Source organism: Gekko japonicus, unplaced genomic scaffold, assembly GCF_001447785.1.
Source record: "Gekko japonicus isolate JY-2015 unplaced genomic scaffold, Gekko_japonicus_V1.1 scaffold3272, whole genome shotgun sequence".
Lineage (NCBI taxonomy): Eukaryota > Metazoa > Chordata > Lepidosauria > Squamata > Gekkonidae > Gekko > Gekko japonicus.
Genome location: NW_015165922.1, coordinates 71046 through 85258, shown reverse-complemented (window position 1 = coordinate 85258; position 14213 = coordinate 71046). Strand labels below are relative to the sequence as shown.

At 46.2% G+C, this 14213-nt stretch overlaps 1 protein-coding gene across 1 annotated transcript in view; it reads right to left on the bottom strand.

Moving 5' to 3' along the window:
* Positions 1 to 1710: 1710 nt before the first annotated feature.
* Positions 1711 to 14213, bottom strand: part of LOC107110612 (protein FAM19A5-like) — a 43005-nt gene continuing 30502 nt past the window's right edge. The window contains exon 4 of the mRNA XM_015411412.1: positions 1711 to 2682. Within this exon, the coding sequence (XP_015266898.1) occupies positions 2674 to 2682 (9 nt within the window). The 3' untranslated portion in view covers positions 1711 to 2673. The remainder of the gene's footprint in view (positions 2683 to 14213) is intronic.

Sequence of the window (14213 nt, the reverse complement as noted above, 5' to 3'; positions counted from 1 at the left end):
CCCCCCCCCCCAAATTCTGTCCCTGGCATCCTGTCTCCCAGGAACAACACTGGGGCTGCTGCAGGAAGGGGAAGATGAGAAAGTTGCACTCTGTTGGCAGAAAGAGTTCCATCCATGGAAATGCGCGATTGGATCCAAGGCTCTGACTTGGAATGCTGAATGTGCACAATGGCACCCACACATTTCCCACTGCAGGGGTGCTATGAATAGTGCTTGCTGCTGTGCATGTATGCAAAAGGAATAGTGCTATTGCTATAGACAAAGGAAGAAGTGGGTTCTTCTTTGACTAATAAAAGTTAGAATTTTATTTCCTTACTTTTTTTGACATCACAAATCTTGGAAATTTATTACAGTGGAAAAGGCCCTTAAAACAAAGAGTCCAACTCACAATGAGAAAAAAAGGGTGATGGGATAGAAGAGGACCTGGGGATATTTACAGGAGAGGGCTCTGAACTTACTAGAGGTGGAATTATCAAATCAGTGATCAGTACTAACCAGCCAGTCTTGGCATCTTAATGTTTTGTCATCAGAAGTGGGTCACGGAGACAATGAAAAAGCATTTCATTTCTAGGTCAGGGGAAGAGTTGAACTCAGACGGAGCAGACTGTGAGCAAAAGCAAAAACCTATCAGTGAAGTTCATTGTAAAAGTTTGAGAATTTCAGCATTGCAAACAGGAGATTCTCAGCTATATTTGTTGTGAGATTTGACTGACAGTCCAAGATAGTTGTGATGATGAGTGTAAATTAAAAATAAAATTAGATTAAAAGAGCACATGGTTTCTCACGCATGCCTAAAGTATGGAGTTATTCCTAGAAATTAGGAGAGGCAAAGGCTGTAGTTGTAGTGATAACGGAACACCCTGTGATCTGTTACAAGCACTTGCTGTGTTGAGTGCTACAAAGATGAACCAGTATGGTGTTCTGGCTAGAGTATCAGACTAAGCTCTGGGAGACCAGGATGTAAACACCCACATTACCATAAAGCACACTGGCTGCCTTTGGGCCAGTCACACACTCTCAGCCTAATCTACCTCACAGGATTGTTGCAAGGATAAAACAGGGACAGAAGAACCATGTATGCTGCTCTGAATTCCTCAGAGAAAGGTTGGGATAAAACCATGATGGATGGATAGATTTTGGAAAAAATCACTGCTATCTCCTCTGCTTCTGAGCCCTGCAGATCACGGACTATACCAATCTCATGTTGTTTGAGATTAGTCTAAATGGCATGCTGGGGTCTAGCAGGATTGACTTGGTGATGGCACCACTCACAACAGCAAATAGCACCAAATCCCTGTTTTAATCTGTACTTCTTGTTTGTGATACTTTTCATTTCACTGCTGGTTGAACACCACAGTACTAAAACAGCCATGAGAAGCAACTGCTACTGGGATGCAGTTTTAATTTCTACAGAACATACCTTTGGGGGTAACCGTTCCACTTAATGAATCTATCTGAAAAGCTTTGCTGTATTCTATGTCCTACCAAAGTAACCACTTCCTACATTTCCAAGGCAGACCAAATGGGTAATTCAGAGGGGTGTTTCTGCTTTCTAAAGCCAGACCCTCCTCTCCAGGTTTCATCCAATTGTACGAACAATGGTCTGTTCTACCCCTCACCACGGAGCTGAGGAAATATCCTTCATGATCCTCTACAACAAGAAACAAATCCCTCTACTCCCTCATATTAACATGTAACATTCTGAGCAGGAACACTGGCAGAAGCAAGAAAAAGTGGTGAATGCTTGCACAAATCAAATGATAAAGAAATGACTGTACATGTTTGTCATGAAAGCTCCAATAAAGAAATGACTGTACATGTTTGTCATGAAAGCTCCAATCTGAAGGATATCTTCTGCAATCAGAATACATGGCAGGCAACCAAGCATATAAATTCTGCTTAAAATTCTGACCATTATTTTGGGTAAGTGCTAGGAGAAAATTGGGGCAGGTAAAAAACTGTGAACAGAAGTGGAGAAGGAACTCATCCAATGGATTTTTTTTTTGGTCCAGGTTCTTCATTTTGCTCTAACAGCAGCTTCATGATGATCTTTTGCCGTTCTCAGCCACTGGCAAACTCTTTCCGTCTATATGCAAAGCAGATGATGGACCAGAGAGGCAAAGCTGACATGTTCCTTCAGCATCTTCTCACCTCCCTTGGCTTGGTGGAAATGAGTGAAAGGAAGAGGCACAAGAAGAAAAGAACATTTTCTTCACAGCAACTGGAGAACATCCCAGATTCTTAGCAACTGCCTCAGTCAGAGTCTGTCATAACCATATGTCTCAAGGAGGCAGACGTGCCCCCAAGTTTAAGAGGCCTCTTGAAATCTTGGGTATTGTGGCAAATTCCTCCGTTGTCATGAGAGAAAAAGGTCTACAGAAAACGGCATCTCAGATTAAAAATCCACAAAATAAGCCATAAATAATTTGGGGGGCAGGGGAATAAGAAGGAAAAATCACACACAAAACCCCAGTATGTTGATCCAGTAACCTGTGTGGCACATGTGCAGACACAAGAGGAAACTTGGGTGGGAAGGACCACAATTCATGGGAATGAGCCCACGCTGAAGAACTAGATTGCTCTTTTCCCTTCATGATGAGATGACCTCTGAACTGCAGCTTCATTACGCAGGGAGTGGAGAAATTACTCTCACAGGCAGGTGCACAATTGCTGTCAGGAGACCTGGAAAACAAAACATTAAAAAGATTGGAGATCCATCTATATATATAAAAGAAAGTCCCCTCACCATAAAATCAACGCCCAGGCCAAACCGCTGGACCTAGAGACACCAAATTCAGGGAGAGCACTCCTACCATGGCATAGGTGCTCACTAAGAAGAGGTTTTTAGAAATTTGACCCCCTAAGTGGGTCAAAAGGGGGAAAATGTGCTCCCCCCATTGATTCCTATGAGGCTGCCAGGCAGCTGCCTCTCTGCACACCCCACTCTCTGATTGGTCAGCTGCAGAGCTCAGTGTTCTGAGGTAAAAAAAAACCCAACAGTTACAGGGGACTGCACAGAGCTAATGACAGCTGAGGAAATCAGGAGTGCCCAAGAACCACCTGTGAGGTGAAGCAAAGCTGCTGGCCCAGCCTTTCTGATGGCTTCCAACACACTCCCCCCACCTCCTACACCTAACAGGCGGTTGTCTGTCAAATGCAGCCCCACCTCCACAGTGGTTTCTAATACTCCTCCCGCCTCCCCCTCCTACACTGGACAGGGAGCTGCCTGTCAGGTGTAGGAGAGGAGGTGGGATGGCTTCCAACACACTCCTCACCTCCTACACCAAACAGGCGGTTTTCTGTCAGGTGCAGCAGCAGTTGCAGGGTGCTTAAAGCCACTAGGGAGCCTGCCCCAGCAGTAATGCCTTAGTGATCCTGCCAGCCCTGCCTCCACAGTGGCTTCTAATACTCCTCCCCCCTCCCCGTCCTACACTGGACAGGCAGCTGCCTGTCAGGTGTAGGAGGGGAGGTGGGATGCTTACAGCCACCGGGGAGGTTTGCTCAGCAGGAGTGCCTTAGCACTGCTGCTGGCCCAGCCTCCCCGATGCCTTTAAATACAATCCCACCCAACACCAGACAGGCCAGTGTTTGTCAGGTGTACGAGCAGGGCCAGGGTATGAATGTTTATGGGGAGATAGTAAAGGACATTTCTAAGAGCCATTTCGATGCGTGCCTTCCTCATGAACCTGAAGAAATGTCCACCACATCACCTCTCCCTCACACTGCCCCCAAGAAAGCTCCTGGCAAGCGTCGAGCCAGATACACCAACGCTACAAGGAGGAGGCAATTTAGGAATGCAGCAAAGACATTTGCACATAGTACTCCTGCAGTCCACTGAGCTGCACAGGCCAAGTACCAGCAAGATCACTCTGAGGTGCTCAGAACAACACAGTCGCCATATGAGCAAAACAATCCAGGAACACAAGTAGAGAGGCCATCACTTTTGTGGAAGGTGGCAGGAGATGACTTAACAGATGACTGCTTCTTAAATGGACAGCTCTATGTGGCCTGCTCCAGAGTGAGCTCACCAAGCAGCCTGGTGATCCTGGCACCCGACGACAGAACCACCAATGTGGTCTACAGAGAGGTCCTTCAGTAGAGAAAAAGAAAGTACATATGTCTCACTTCATTTCTTACACCATAATCTTCTCTGTTAGAATTCCTACAACAAATGTCACATTTCAAATTTCACATCATTAGTATTATAACTGGATTTACTGAACTTAAATACCGTCACGAAGCATGGGGAGCAGGCTAGTCACTGTATAATCTTTATGTATTCCATCTCCCCTCCTGAAAGACATGTGGCAGACATTGACTTGGGTCCTAAGCAACGCAAGTGGAGTTACACTAGAGGAAGGCAATTTCCTTGCCTATCCCCTCACCACAGCCTCCTTTCTCCCAAAATTAAGGGATCCAAAGGACAGTGTAGGGCAAAGCAGAAAGGGCCCCGGTAGGCGAGGCCCACCATTTGCGGGGCCGGGTGGGGAAGGAGGAGGCCAGCCAGTCGCCGGCTTAGGGAAGGTGGGGCCAGGCGTGTGGCGGGAAGATAGGCGCCTCCCCGCCCTACCACAACTGGGAGTCTGCAGCAGAAGGTGGGAACTAGCAAAAATAGCCTTCTGTGAGCCTCAACTTCAGCTATGGTGAGGAAGGAGATGAGAGGTGTGCCCACATTTGTGAGGACCCATTGATCTCCCCTGACCTACAGAAGGGATTAGAAAAATACGTAGCAATGATTGCATCACAGAGCGAGAGCTGTGGCCCATTAAAAGACCTGGTAGCCAAGTCTCTTGAAAGTTGTATTTTTAGATAGAAGAAAGTTTTAACATTCTAACTGGTCAAGGGGCACTGGAATAATGGGCATTTACTACTCAACATGTTGGGTGCTTCAGATGAATGAGCATTGCTCTGAATCAGAGCACTGGCCACTCTTTGCTCAGGCATTTGGAAAGGAAGTGACTATTGTGCGGTGAGCCAAGACAAATTACTGGAGCAGGTATGCAGGAAAAGCTAATGTCATGCCAAACCAGTGACAGGAGCTCTAATCCATCACAACAGAAAACAGCTCCTTAGTGCAGCACATCCTCTGACTTCTTTTCCTGATACTCTTAGCAATGTCTTGAAGTGCCTTAGAAACCCACAACGGGTTGGCATAGGGTACACAGAACAATACTTGCTCACTCATCATAGATTCTCATCTCTCCCACACTGCCTCTAAACATCTACAGCAGAGGCAGGCAACCTCTGGCATGCATGCTGAATGCTGATATGCCAAACTAATTTGTTTGGCTCAGCAGCTCCCTTACTCCTCCCCCAGACCAGGGGCGCAACTTAGCTGAGCTGGGCTCAGGTCATACCTTGAGAAACGGAAAGGCAGGCTAGACACCAGCACAACCCCAAGAAGGTGCAACACCTGTCCTGTACAGCAACAATTGTTTAAAATTGGGAACTGGAATTCGTTAGTTTTGAGAGTAAAACTCTTGAGTATGAACTCTCTCACTGCTGCCCTTGTACCCCACAAGGATCCTGCTCACAAAATATCTTTCAGGTACAGACATCATGCCATTTCATCTGTTGCAATCACATCCCTAAATGTGTGCGCTGAAGGCAAAACCAGTGATTTTTATACTGACAGTTCTAAAGCAGTCCTATTTTAGTCTCTTACTCGCATCAAAAAGGAAAAGTCTACAGACAACATATGCAGTGTATGAAGTCAAGTACAATTTATTTTTTATTTATCATTCGACTTTATATCCCGCTCGAATCCCTTGGCTAGGGATCTCTGAGCGGCTTACAGGTTTTCGGTGCTAATCACCATTTTCCCCTAACTAGGGCCACAGTGTATACGGGGATGGGACAACCTACCGGGACCCCCCCTATAGTGGTTGTTGTTGTTGTTTCTTCATCGGCTCGGGTCGGGTCTCTGGACTGGCGGGGTGTTCTTTTTCCCGGCGTTCGGTGGTGGCTATCTTTCTCCTGAGGTGCGCGGCTCCGCCTGCTTCCGGCCCAGCAACGTCCCTTCCGGCTCCACTGAGCCGGTGCTTGGCATCCACGCACGCCCCTTCTCTTAACGACAGCATTCGGTGTATTCTCTCTTGGCCACCAGGGATCGCTCGATGGCGCTCCTCCGATCGCGCCCACCCGCCGCCACAACGCCACACCACCACGCTGTCCACACCGAGTCGATGCTCGCCGCCGCCGTAATCGCCGCCGCCGCCGTAATCACCGCCGCCGCCGTAATCGTCGCCGCCGTCTTTCAACCAGCCACACAGGGTTCCCCCCACCCCTCTAAGGGTAGGTACCCATTTATCTACTTGCAATTAGGTTGCTTTCGAAATCACTGGGTAGGCGGGAGCTGGGACGAAGGTCGAGAGCTCACCTCGACCGCGGTGGTACTCGAACAGCCATAGTGGCTGCTCGGATGATGTTACAGAGCAGGCGTTTAACTGCGTGCGCCACCGCTCCCTTATCTCCTCCTTCCCTTTTATTTGTCAGTCCTCCATCTTCACAGGTAGATGCCAGTTTTTTCAGCATGCAAGCCCCTGATTGATAACCTTGTGTATCTCCCCCCCCCATATATTTGCAGACCTTTTTCTCTTGGCCAGCTATGTGGCCCATCCGTGAACTTTTTAGAGCTTGAGCGCCCTCAAGGAAAAAAAGAGATGCCCCTAGTACACAGTTAAAACACAATAGGGTGTTTCACAGACCAAATGAGACTATCCAAATATTAAGGCTTGGGTCTTATGACCGCAATCCACATGCACTTCATTCCAGCCACAGTGAAGCTCACTTTCTCTGCTGCTAGCACTTCTGTTTGCAAAAGGCTCATGAAAACCATGGGTCTTGCAGAAATGGAAATACTAGTGGCAGAAGAAGAGGTCTGTGCTGTGGCTGGAGCAAAGTGAGTACAGAACATGGCCATAGAATCCAAGCTATCATAATAGCCAAGTACATAATGCTTCAAGTCACAACCTACCTATGGCAACACAGGCTTTGCTTTCAAGGCCGGTGAGAAGCTGAGGTGGTTTGCCATCACTTTCCCCTGCAGAGTCTTCCTAAGTGGTCTCTTATCCAACTATTGACCAAGCTTAGCTTCTGAGATCTGACGAGAGTGGGTTATACCATGCCGCCTTCTCTCATTGCTATTGTAATACAAATCTTTTAATATAAATCTATCCTACACCCCAGAGCTCCAATGGCAGGAAGTTCTATTTCAAGCATCCCCTGAATTGTAATGGACCTAACATTCTACTAAATTAAAATACGAGTTTTCTCAGTAGAATATGTTGGGAAATCTGGTTAACTCCCTCCCCTTGTCCATGACTGATACACCAATGCCAGAAGATTCTTTATGTTGTGTTGCATGAAAGAACAGATCAGAGACATAAGAAGCACAAATCCCAAGATGACAAACATGTATAGTGTACCAAGTGTGCAGCAAAAAGTGTTGGAGGTTTAGCAGCCACCTCAAAAACTGACAACCGTGACGAGAAATTCAGTGCTGTACAACAGGAATGAAAGCAGGATATGGGAACAAGTATCTTCTGTGACCTGTACCTAATCAGTTTGTTGCTATCCTGTTCAGCCCACTGCCATGCACTGTGTTGATCAGTGACAGACTGTAACAACTTTAAGGACATTCATTCGGGATTTTCTTCCCTAATCTCAGTCCCAGCCTTCACCTTTGGACTGGAGAATAAAATATAAATGTTTGGAAGCATTGGCTGTGTCAAAGGGACACATGAATACATGAATTTGCCTTATACTGGATCAGACCACTGGTCCATCAAAGTTCTTGTATCTGTTGAGGATGGGCGAGTGGGCGTCAATGTGGCAAATGGGGTTCGATGTGGCCAAGTGCAAAGTGATGCACATTGGAGCCAAAAATCCTAACTATAAATACACGTTGATGAGATCTAAACTGGCAGAGATTGACCAAGAGAGAGATCTTGGAGTCGTAGTAGATAACTCACTGAAAATGTTGAGACAGTGTGCGACTCCAATAAAAAAGGTGAATGCTATGCTCGGGATTATTAGGAAGGGCACTGAAAATAAATCACCCAGTATCATAATGCCCCTGTATAAATCAATGGTGTGACCTCATTTGGAGTACTGTGTACAGTTTTGGTCACCACACCTCAAAAAGGATATTATAGCACTGGAAAAAGTGCAGAAAAGGGCATCTAGAATGATAAAAGGGTTAGAACACTTTCCCTATGAAGAAAGGTTAAAACGCTTGGAAAAATGACAGCTGAGGGGTGACATGATAGAGGTTTATAAGGTTATGCATAGGATAGAGCAGGTCGAGAAAGAAGTACTTTTCTCCCTTTCTCACAATACTAGAACTCGTGGGCACTCAATGAAATTGCTGAGCAGTCAAGTTAGAACAGATAAAAGGAAGTACTTTTTCATCCAAAGAGTGATTAACACATGATATTCATTGCCACAGGAGGTGGAGGTGGCTACAAGCATGGACAGCTTCAAGAGGGAATTAGATAAGCACAAGGAGCGGACCCGCGATACTCGCGGGGGGCAAGGCCTCGCTGCTCTTTCTCCCCCCCACGCCGCCTCCGAAGCAAGGCCCTCGCGGCTTGCCGCTCGGCCCTCGCAGCTTGCCGCTCGGCCCTCGCTGCTGTTCCCCCCCCCAGCTTCAAAGCAGCGGCAACGGCAGCAGCGAGGGAGTTCGCAGAGCATTCCCTGCACATGCGCAGGGGGCGCTCTGTCACTTTTGGGGGGGATTTAAGTATCCCCCCGGTATTTTTTCCGTGTTTTTAGATTTTTGTGCACACCTGGGGACTGCCCCAAGTGTGCACAAAAATCTCCCTCCCCCCCAGGTGCCCCCGATGCGCGGATTTAGGTATCCACATGCAGGGAGCACCTTTTGCTATTAGATATATAGATATGGAGCAGAGGTCCATCGGTGGCTATTAGCCACAAGGTATAGATACGAACTCTCGGTCTGGAGCAAGTGATGCACTTTGTTCTTGGTGCCTGGGGGGGCAACAGTGGGAGGGCTTCTAGTGTCCTGGCCCCACTGGTGGACCTCCTGAGGGCGCCTGGTATTTTGGGCCACTGTGTGACAGAGTGTTGGACTGGATTGGCCACAGGACTGATCCAACATTGGCTTCTCTTATGTTCTTAATATTGTCTACTTTGACTGGCAGGGGGTCTCCAGGGTCTCAATTTGAGGTACTTCACATCACCTGATCCTTATTAGAGATGCTGGGGGTTGAACCTGGGACCTTCTGCATGCCAAACATGAGCCATGGTACTGTCTCTCCCCATAAAACCTGATCAGAGTGGATTCATGCACAACAGAAAGGTACGAGCCACTTATTCAAAAACCTTGCCTTGCAGAGTTCAGTACAAAATAGATTACTTTTTGCTATAGGAAAGAGCTTTCCTATGTATACAGAAATCAAAATTCCTCTTTGTTGGATGATTCAAGTACGATTCTGAAGTATTACCAACATTCCATGTTCATTGATATGATTTTAGAGTGATTTCTCATAAAACAAAGGCCAATGCAAATGACAAAGGCCATTCTCTGAGCAGCTCCCATACCAGAAGTATCGAGGCTGCAAAGACATGTTGCTGTGCCTTAAAACCTCACAAGAAACTCAAGCCAAATCAATGAGGTTTCCTTTATCGGAACTTGAATAGTGTTCTGTGTCTCCCTTGATTGTACATAAATGATTCAATAGCAAAAATGTGCAAACTCCATGTTGTCAACCAGTTGTCATGAATATTTAATAATGCAAAACAGAGCCGGGGTGATTGGACATGCCAAATCGGCAATCGTGCCCGATAAATATGGATGAGCCTCTCCTTTCCTTCCTCCTGCCCCGGTCCCCGAAGTCCAGAGTGGATTTATATTCCCTTAACAGCCTGAAAAATCATGCACATCTCAGATGCATCAATGAGGCAGTGATATCAGAAACTGGAAAACATTTTGGGCATGAGAAGTCTGGAGAAGGGAGACAGGGTCCACCTGAGCTGCTGTGGAACCAGACTGCTGATGTTTAATATCCAGAAAGGCCACAACTCAACTTTGAAACCAATTTCTGGGGGAAAGATAATAGGAGCTGCAGAAGACCTCGGATGACTCGTGGCTCTGGGATGACAGCAAAAATGTTCTGGGTCATCAAAATGGGGCTAGAGTACAAGTGGTCCCTATAGCTCAGAACCGGCTCCTCTCACTGGCAGTTTCTCTCTTGGGCTCAGACAAAGAAGAGTGTTTCCCAATGCCTGCTACTTGATATTCCTTAACTGGAGATCCAAGGATTGATCTTCCACATGAAAAGCATGTGCTCTACCACTGAGCTACAATAACGCTACCTGTAACAAGTCACAAAAAAAGAAATTACAATGATGATGGTGCTTAAAGAGAACATACAAGCAGTGGACATGCAAAAACCTGCAGAACAAAATAATTTAGTGAGATAGTTATCCCTGGATATGAAAAACTATAACAAGGCTGGAAAAGAGAGTAGTTGGGAGTAGTGTTTTTCTAAAGTGGTCAGGGGGTTCCAGTAAGCTAGAAAATAAGAAATTCTTTCAGATAATCACCATGGGCAGAAATACAAGGTCAAAAATGTAAGCGGGTCACAATGGGTTTTGAGGTGCCCTGAAGGAGATTATTAACAAGTCCCTCTCAGAGGGCTTGTTCCCTGGGTCACTTAAAGAGGCTGTAGTTCGTCCCCTCTTGAAGAAACCATCTTTGGATATGGCCAAATTGGCTAACTACTGGCCGGTTTCCAGCTTGCCCTACTTGGGCAAATTAATTGAGAGGGCGGTGGCAGTCCAGTTACAGAGCTTTTTGGAGGACGTTTCCATTTTAGATCCCTTCTAGTCCGGCTTTCACCTGGGACATGGGACGGAGACAGCACTAGTCGCCCTCACGGATAACCTCCGGAGGCATCTGGATCGAGGCAGATCGGCGGTGCTGTTGTTGTTGGACCTGTCGGCAGCGTTCGACATGGTTGACCATCAGCTACTGATCCACCACCTCGCTCACACCAAAGTTCATGGGCTTGCCTTACAGTGGCTCGCATCCTTCCTTCAGGGTCAGGGACAAAGGGTGACATTAGGGGAACAGCTGTCCCAAAAGTATCCACTGACTTGTGAAGTGCCCCAAAGGGCGGTACTTTCTCTGATGTTATTTAACATCTATATGCGCCCCCTTGCCCAGATTGCCCGAAGGCATGGGCTTGGGTGTCACCAATATGCAGATGACACTGAGCTCTATCTGTTGTTGGGTGGCCAGTCTGACTCTACACTGAAAGATCTGGACCAGGCATTACAAGCCGTGGCTGGTTGGCTTAGACTGAGTCGATTGAAATTGAATCCAACAAAGACGGAGGTCCTGTGCCTGCGTTGGGGTGGTCCGGGGTTAGGGATCCCACTCCCAACCTTCAATGGGGCACAGTTGGTGCCAGCGCCGGAGGTTAAGGGCTTGGGAGTGCTCTTGAATGTCTCCTTGACAATGGAGACCCAGGTAGCAGCCACTGCCAAGTCAGCCTTTTATCATCTTCGACTGATTAGGCAGTTGGTTCCCTTCCTCAAACGCAACGGTTTGGCAACAGTGATCCAACAGAGGTTGGATTAATGTAACACTCTCTACATGGGGCTGCCCTTGTCCCAAATCCAGAAGCTGCAGCTAGTGCAGAATGCTGTGGCCAGGCTGTTGATGGGTCTCCCCATGCGGGAGCACATCCAGCCTGTACTGAAAGCGTTGCATTGGCTGCCGATAGCATACCGGATTCAATTCAAGGTGCTGATTTTAATCTTTAAAGCCCTATATGGTCAGGGTCTGGCATACTTAAGGGACCGCCTTTCTTCACATGTTCTCCGGAGAGCACTGCATTCAGGGATACAAAATTGGTTGGCCTTTCTAGGCCCTAAGGATGCCAGGCTGGCTATAACCAGGGCCAGGGCTCCATATTGGTGGAATGAGCTCCTGGAAGAGATCAGGGCCTTGCGGGACCTTTTACAGTTCCGCAGGGCCTGCAAGACAGGGCTCTTCCCCCAGGCTTTTGATTAGGGAGCCGCGTTATACACCGAGGAGTGTCCCTGTGCCCTGGTTTCACCACCTTCCATCTTCGGCCTGTGTTCACTACTGGCATGAGCACCATCACGAATATACTGTCACCCAAGTAGGATTTTGGATGTAATCCTGCTCTCGCTTTTATTAGATCATGTTCCAGCATTTTTAGGAGTATTTTAAATGAATGTATGTTACTTTATGTTATGTTGTTTATGATGGGTTTTAGTTGTATTTATATGAAATTTTATGTAAGCTGCCCTGAGCCTGCCTTGGCAGGGAGGGTGGGGTATAAACCAAAATAAATAAATTTATAAATAAATAATTTAGTATCAGGGATATACTACTACTATCCTTCTAATTAAAACACTGAAGGTGTGATTGATACGGAGAAAGGGATGTAGCTAAAGGAGTAAATGTTGAAATAATATTGGATGACTTCAACTACCTGCACGTTGAGTGGGTAAACGTAAGTGATGAAATCTCTAGATATGATAACTGTTCTCCCCTATTGAAACAAATTAGGGAAGAGGCCACTCTCAACTGAGTAGTGTCTAGAATATGGTGTGAGGTGTAACTACTGTCAACTGAATGGGAATAATGACCACCAAAATATCAGGTTCAACAGACATAGGTGGAAACTGCTCAGAAAGTCTACTGTGCTCACATTTAATCTTAAAAGTCGAAACTCTTCAAAAATGATGACTAATTAAAAGGAAGAGTCAGGAGGGATACATCTCTTCAGAATGTTTTAAAACCATGATAATAGAAGCTCAGTTGGAATGTATACCACAGGAACTGGGAAGTATAAACAAGTCTAAGAGGATGTCAGTTTGTTTAATGAGGACAGGCAAATTGTTTCCAAAAAGCAAAAAGACTTCCTTTAAGAAACGATATTCTTACTCAAATGAGGAGAGCAAAAAAGAACACAAACTCTGTTAAAACAAGTATAAACTGACAATAAGGCAAAGCAAAAGAAAAAAGAATGGAAGGATCATACTGCTAAAAGAGAGTTTAAGGATCATACTGCTAAAAACATCAAGACAAAGGATAATGATTTCTTAAAATACATCAGAAGCAGGAAACTAGCCAGGAGGTGGTCAGATCCTTAGACAGCAACAGCATGAGGCTGTCAAGAAGCTGAATTATTTGCATGGGTCTTCATTGCAAGCTGCTTTGGGGGGACAGTATCTGAAGAACTAAGTCACATAGGAGGTAGAAGAAAGGAAGTGCTGGGGCTAAATGAATCAAAAATTAATAAGTCCTCTGGTCCCAATGTCATGCACCAAGAGGTCTTCGAAAACTCAGATGTGTTTGACCTTTTGACAAAAATATGCAACATCACTAGAATTGGTGTTCTTACTAAAGGACTGGATGTGGCTAATGCAATGCCAATTGTCAAGAAGGGTCTGGAGTACAGGAGGGGAGCCAGGAAACTGCAATCCTATTAGGTGAACGTGAAGGTGGTGGTAGTGGTGGAGGAGGTGGTGGAGGTGATGGAGAAGGAGAAAGAGAAGAAAGAGGAGGAGTTGGATTTATACCCTGCCCTTCATTTGGAGTCTCAGAGTGACTTACAATCTCCTCCCCTTCTTCTCCCCTGTGAGGTAGGTGGGGCTGAAAGAGCTCTGAGAAAACTGCTCTTGAGGGAACAGCTCTGAGAGAACTCTGAATGACCCAAGGTCACCCAGCTGGCTGCATGTGGAGGACTGGGGAATCAAACCTGGTTCTCCAGATTAGAGTCCACCACTCTTAGGCACTACACCAAACTGGTCCCAAGTAAATTAGTGGAAAATATGATTAATGCTCAAATGCATACATGTATAGAAGAACAAACCTTGCTGAGGAAAAAGCAGCAGGGCTTCTGCAAAGGGAAGATTTGCCTCACCAACCTTGGGGAGCTCTTTGAAAATGTCAATATACAACAATAGAAGTGATCGTGTACTTTCAAATGTTCAATAAAGAAATCATGTACTTTCATATACAATAGAAGTGATAATGTACTTTCAAAAAGCTTTTGACACAGCGTCAAAGGTCCTGAATAAACTTACAGGTCATGGGATAAAAGGCAGAGTCTTCTCATGGACTGGTAGACAACAGGAACCAGAGGCAAATGGACAGTTCTCACAATGGAAAGAAGATGTGGGGTCCTCTAATGACCTGGATTGGGACT